Source organism: Hippocampus zosterae, chromosome 15 (genome assembly GCF_025434085.1).
Source record: "Hippocampus zosterae strain Florida chromosome 15, ASM2543408v3, whole genome shotgun sequence".
Taxonomy (NCBI): domain Eukaryota; kingdom Metazoa; phylum Chordata; class Actinopteri; order Syngnathiformes; family Syngnathidae; genus Hippocampus; species Hippocampus zosterae.
The window spans coordinates 7,694,428-7,700,701 of NC_067465.1; the positions used below are offsets into that span (position 1 = coordinate 7,694,428).

The following is a 6,274-nucleotide window of genomic DNA, read 5'->3' on the forward strand; positions in this document are numbered from 1 at the left end:
ATGCTTCTTCGACCAAACAGCAGCAGCCGGAAGTTTGACCAAAATAAAAGTCTGAATTCTGAAAACAAAAGCAAAATCAAGCTACAGATTTTATTTTAAAATGACAAATATATCATATTCAGGAGACAGTGACAGTAGTTTTTTTTTGTTGTTTTACTTCCAAACAAAAATAAATGACAAGTAATATTTAGATGTGTGTTGCAGTAAGTCATTAAATATACAAAAATATACTTGCATCATGTGGGTTGAGTTTCACCTGTCAGTTATATAAAATCATATTAGACTATAGTAAAACCTTTGGTGACGTGATTTTTTTCATTCCCTGATTAGCTTTTTAATTTACAGGAACAATTGAACCAAATAAAATAGCATGAGCGCACGGTTAAACATGAAGGCATACAAGGGCCATACTGAAAATGACAAGGAAGGCATAAAGCAAAAGAAATCTGTTAAATTATAGGAATTGGAATTTGGAGAAACAGTCATTTTAATCAAGAAAAAAAATACATAGGCAAACATTTTTTGATCAAGAAAAAAATTGTAGTTTACAAGAATATAGTCTTAATTTTTTTATCGCTCCAAGAATCAAGTGGTATTCTTTTCATGGTCAGTAGTAATTTTTGGGATTTCTGACAATTAATATACAAGAATAAAATATTTTTTCAACAAAAATGTCAGTAAAGTTTCATTGTTTTTCTTTTGTAAAGTTACACAAAGTAGTTGGGGAGGGGTAAATCACATTAAGACTTCATTCTGGTAGAAGTACAGCTTGTTTTGTCACGAAATCACAACTTCAATCTGGTATTTGTCTTTTGACTTTCCTTTTGCGTGTGGCCTTAAACGCTTAAACGGTGCGCTCCGAACACAGCAACAAAAACACAGTAAACACATACAAAATGGTGTTTTATTGTCAAAGCGTCGGAGTGGGACAACGTTATTTATATTTAGATTCTTATATAAGTATGTGCATATTTCCTCATTGTGAACTCTAAGTTGTGCCACAAGCTAATTATGGTAAGTAAGCTACATTATATACAGACGTCCATCACTGACCGTTGACGCGTGTGTGTTACTGTATGACAGTAAATTCGTCAAAAGGCGACTTGACGCTTTGGTATTATCGCCGAGTGACAAACGCAGAAAACGGTCGCTTCGCTTTATCATACAGTGCGACCAATCCGTACTAACTAAACACATCCATTTAAAAAAAAAAACACCCACATGAATATATGCAACTCAAGTTAAAGGGGACAAACTATGAAAACATTTCACTTTCAAACTTTGTCTATTTTGATCCAAGGTCAGGAGACCTGAATCACGCCTGGGAACTCTTTTCCCCTCCAGTTATGTTGTCGGTCGAACTGACCTGTTAGGATCTGGAAGAAAAAAAAAAAAAGACAAGCTCATTCTGCAGGCCGTATGTTTTTCTTTTGATTTTTGAAAGAATGGGAAATGGAAAAAAAATGCATACAATTCATTCTGTTGCCATTACTTTACAGCAAAAAAAAAGAAAAGAAAAAAAAGCAGAGTAAAAAATTGTTAGCATAATGTTATAGTATGAGAACAAACAGTAGATCACATGGTTCCATTTGAAATCTAAAAAAAAGGAGGAATTATTCAGCTTTTTCCTATTCTTTAAAAATAAAACAATTTTGAACAGTTGTATTTTTTTGACCGTTTGAAAATCTAGATTTTTTTTTCTCTTTTAAACAGGATTCAAATGTATCCAGTTTATATACAAACACAGATTGTGGGCAAGTCTACACATGCGTGTTCAAATGTCAGGTTTGTGTGATATTAAAAAAGGCGAAAAGATTTCAAAGACCACCACTAATATGCCGTATAAATTCTAAACCTTGAAAACAATTAATCCACATAATGTTGCACAAGTGTGCACACCCTCTGAAAGGATTTTCATTTTTGTGACACGAGAGCTATGTCATGTTTCAAAGGCATCAGTCTTTGTTTTCAGTTGAATTGTACTTATAGGTTACATTCATCAAGTTCTGAAATGTACCCTGATCTCTTTTTTTTTAATATTACAAAAACCTGGCGATTGAACGGGTGTGCAGACTTTATTTAAACTGTATAATTCATTTAAAAAAACAATGCATATTATGATCCTTTTTCCTTTAAATTAGAAACATGAGAAAAGCAATTAAATTTGCATGGTATTATACCTTCTGATAATTATATGTGGAGAAGGTGACCGGTGTCCATGATCATCTAGAAATGAACGCGACAAGAAGGTTCAATTCTGGGGAGGGCGGGGGGTTGGGTCATAAAATGTATCCTCTAAACGCCTTGGTCATTGTTGGGCACCGTAAAACAAACAAAAGTAATTGAGACCATAATTCTAATGATGCTTTGTGAGAACAACTAAACATCGATTTTTTTCTTTTTTTTTTTTTACAAGTGGAAACCAAAAAAAACATCAAAGAAGAAGTAGTCTTTCGAGAATGCCATTCCTGGGCTTTTTTTCCCCGCAATGGTGTATGTCTGTCTCAGCAGTCAGAGTTGTGCGAGTGTGCGGCGGCCGCCGCCGCTTCCAGCTTCCAGTCCCGCTGGTCGTCAGCGGTGTGCTGCGAGGCGGCGGGGGACAGCGCCATCTGGCGTCGCGGGTTGCCACTGTGCATGGTGTTCCAGTGGCGCTTGAGGTCTGATGCCTTGATGAAGGCCTTGTCGCACGAGCCGCAGTTGAACGGCCGCTCGCCGCGGTGCTGCCGCTCGTGGTCCTTCAGGTGCGACTTGTGCTTGAAGGCCTTCTCGCACAGCTGGCAGGCGAAGGGTCGCTCGTTGCTGTGCACGCGCTCGTGCCGCTTCAGGTCGGGTCCACGGATGAACGCCTTGCCGCACACCACGCAGCGGTGCGGCTTGAATCCCGAATGGATCTTGAGGTGCTCCTTGAGATGGGCGGCCGTGGTGAAGGCCTTGGGGCAGTGCTCGCAGCCGTACGGCCGGTTGGCGGTGAGGAGCCGCTCCTTCTTGGCGCTGTGCTCCAGCGGCTTGGCGCCGGCGCCGGGCAGCGAGCCGTGGTCGCGGTGGCCGTAGAGGAGGTACTCCAGCTTCATGTCGCCGGAGGACGACGAGCCCCAGCCGTGCGCGTGCGGGTCCTTGCTCAATCCCGTGTTGTAGCCATGCGGCTGCGGCACGTGCGATCCCCCCGCGCCGCCCATGCCGTCCATGGCTGTGTCGTAGAAGCTGTTCTTGCGCACCTCTTCCATTGCCAGCTCCTTGAGTATGGCATCTTGCGCGCGCATGCCGTGGTCGCCGGGCGGCGCCTGGTTCTCGCGCGTCTTCATGTTGGTCAGCTCGCGCTTCTGCGAGCACAGGTTGTCCAGGAAGTTGATGCCCAGGATCTGGCCTGATGACATCATCATGTTGATGTCCTTCTTGCGAACGGCCAGTCGCGCCGTGTACATGTAGTTGAGTACCTCCTCGAAGATGTCTGAGCGGATGAAGTCCAGCTCTACGATGGAGTTGTCCTCATCTGTCTGCTTCTTGAACAGCTTCTTGAAGTAGTTGCTGCAGGCCGCCAAGACGCAGCGGTGAGCCCGGAACTCGATATTCTCCACCACCACCACCACGTCGCAGTGCTCACCTTCCATGCGCTGCTGGTTGAGCATCTTCAGGAAGGTCGCCTTGTGGTCGTAGTCGATGTAGCGTAACAATTCAGACATGGTGGTGAATGGGAGCAACCTGGAAATGAGTGTTCGGAGTGAATTTGAGTTGGACAAAATGTTTTACCTTTTCGCTAAATCCCACACAGTTGCCCCACAATACCCCCTATTTGTTCATCGCCATTTATATATTGATTGTTTTACACACGCCAAGACACTCGCATATCAGTCCCGCCTCTTACAGGCACATCCATTTACAAAGGCACTACACCACATTTATTTATTCAACACATCCGGTTTCAACACTAATGTGTGTTGTGTTTTTTTTTCTTAAATTTTACTTTTCATAAATGCGGGTTTTAATTAAGGTTAACAGTAGTATAACTTGAACATAATATTAGCATTTCTTTTCCCTCTGGATCCTCCTCCTTGTCCTGACTGGCATTATAATCTATCAATTTTGGCACCTCAACTTTCGTATTGATTGAATGAAGGTTAAGGGCTATCTTGGTCGCAGCATAAACGCCTTTTAAGAATCAGGAACATGTGTTTATGCTTGCAATTTGTTACTGTACAAAATGGTTTACAGTGTTTAAATAACTGCTCACTACACCCATAAATCTCTTTTATTTCGTCCCTGGCGGGTCCATTTCTATCTCCAGCTTCCGATCCTCTGTGCCCCCACTCTACAAGTCCATCCAGTCTCAACGTCTTCCACCTTCGTCTCCAAACCTTCCTAGTCTGAACTCGCTGCGGCTTCGTATCTTCAACACTGCCACCTCGAGCTTTGTTTCAAGATAACTCATAATGACCCAAAAATCACACTATCGAACCTTCCCTTTCATTTGTGATGGCGCTTTTCTATCACTGATCACCCGATATCCACCTCCCTCCCCGCCCCCCACCTCGCCCGGACTCTCTTTTTCGCCTCCCGTCCACTCTCCCCGTAGCTCTGAACGGTCGAGTCCAAGTACTTTAACTCCCGCATCGACTTCACCGGTAGTTCTCGTACAATGGTAAACAACGGCCTCCCTCGCATTGACACGCAAACAAAAATAAACAAGGTAAATATTCCGAGCGGGGAAACAAAACAAACATGCAAACCAAATAAAGTCAACGGCGACGAGTGCCAGGCACGAACAAAACGCACTTTAATTTCTATTCCGCGATGCGTTCAAGGCTTTCGACAGTGTGTCGGAGGCTCGCGTGAGAGGGAATATTTCACATTTCACTGCGCCCAGCCATTTTGACCAAGCACAAGCTCCGCTGGCATGTTGTTCACCGAGGAAGGAGGAGGAGATGGTGGTGGTGGTGAGGGGGGGGGGGTCGAGAAACGAGCGCGGAAACATAGAAGAGGTCGTACTCGAAACATAAACAACATTTCGATTCTACGAACACTTGACGGACCAAACGAAAATGATTCCTACCCGAAGCCCGAATGCGATTGCCCGTGTTGTCACGCAAGGCGAGTCGACGACGAATCCACACTAGCTGCTGCCGTCGTTTTTCCTCTTCCTCCTCTTTCTTGTTGTGACTGCCGCGCCGCACAGGAAATGCTGATGTACTCTACCGCCACTAAGCGCACCGGGGACGCTACTGCAGCCACACGTCGACTCGGACAAGTACAACTCACTCAATTGTGACCTAGACAGACAGGTGACTTTTCCAAGACAAAATTTAAAATATTTTATTTTTTTTGTTTTTTTTTCTTCAAGCCTTTGGCATGGAGAATGTCAAATTTGAATATGCTACATGTGCAACATACAGCACAGTTGAAATTACATTCCTCAGGAGAGGAGCCGCTGTGGGTGCCTGCGCCGCCATCAAAAGAACAGTTAACATAAAATGACAAAATAATACAACACAACACATAAGACACAGAAAGTCATGAAATCTTTAGCACTCTGCATACACTTTGTCGTTTGAAGCAGTTATAGATGAAAGACGAGCGTATCAAAGTGTCCTTTCACCAGTGGATCAAAGACGTCATGCTGAAAATATGCACACGTCTGCTACAAGCTAAGTTTGAAAGCGAACAAGAAGCTGTAGCGTCCATTGACGAAAAAGAGATTGGCTCACATCTCCTGTCACATGTAAATCCACTTCAATTCCAAGCCGCGACTCCCAGTTCCACATATGCATCGTCGCTCTGCGCTTACGCTCCTTTCTTCTCATCGTCGGCTCCACAAGTCGTCCATCCATCCGGCCGCAGACTGTCCAACAGCACCGACATTACCGTTGAACAAAGCGGGGCTGTGAAAAATGCTGCCCATTTCAGGCGCAAAAACACAAGCGCCACGGGGCTGTCCAGCAACGACAGATGGCGGCGACATTCCTCCCAATCAAAATCAGTGCTTGTATACGCGTGCTGCCGAGAAGGCGCAACCACCAAGCACAGATTCTTAATGTTTGTTAGAGCCCTGTAGTTGACCACAAAACGCCTTCTTCAAACCAAACTGGCAGACTTTTCAAGAATGGGTCCTTGAATTTTTCATACATTGTTATATTAGCTCGCAACATGGAATTGGGTGTACAAATTGAACTAGGCAACATTTGTTGTAACTTTCCAGGGCTTTGGGGGTTCATGTTTGAATCCCTGGCTGGCACGGTGGTTGAGTTCCTGGTTAGTCCGCCTCACAGTGCAGAGGTCATGC

At 44.2% G+C, this 6,274-nt stretch overlaps 1 protein-coding gene across 1 annotated transcript; it reads right to left on the reverse strand.

Moving 5' to 3' along the window:
* Positions 1 to 76: 76 nt before the first annotated feature.
* On the reverse strand, positions 77 to 5,187 carry LOC127616605 (zinc finger and BTB domain-containing protein 14-like). Its single transcript, XM_052088306.1, has 2 exons — positions 5,048 to 5,187; positions 77 to 3,699 (listed from the first exon to the last, which is right to left on the reverse strand). The coding sequence occupies exon 2, from the start codon at positions 3,678 to 3,680 to the stop codon at positions 2,505 to 2,507; it is 1,176 nt and encodes a 391-aa protein (XP_051944266.1). The 5' UTR covers positions 3,681 to 3,699; positions 5,048 to 5,187; the 3' UTR covers positions 77 to 2,504.
* Positions 5,188 to 6,274: the final 1,087 nt, after the last annotated feature.

What these genes read in the sequence shown, in the direction of transcription:
- LOC127616605 (XM_052088306.1), bottom strand. Translation starts at nt 3,680, where the DNA reads ATGTCTGAATTGTTACGCTACATCGACTACGACCACAAGGCGACCTTC.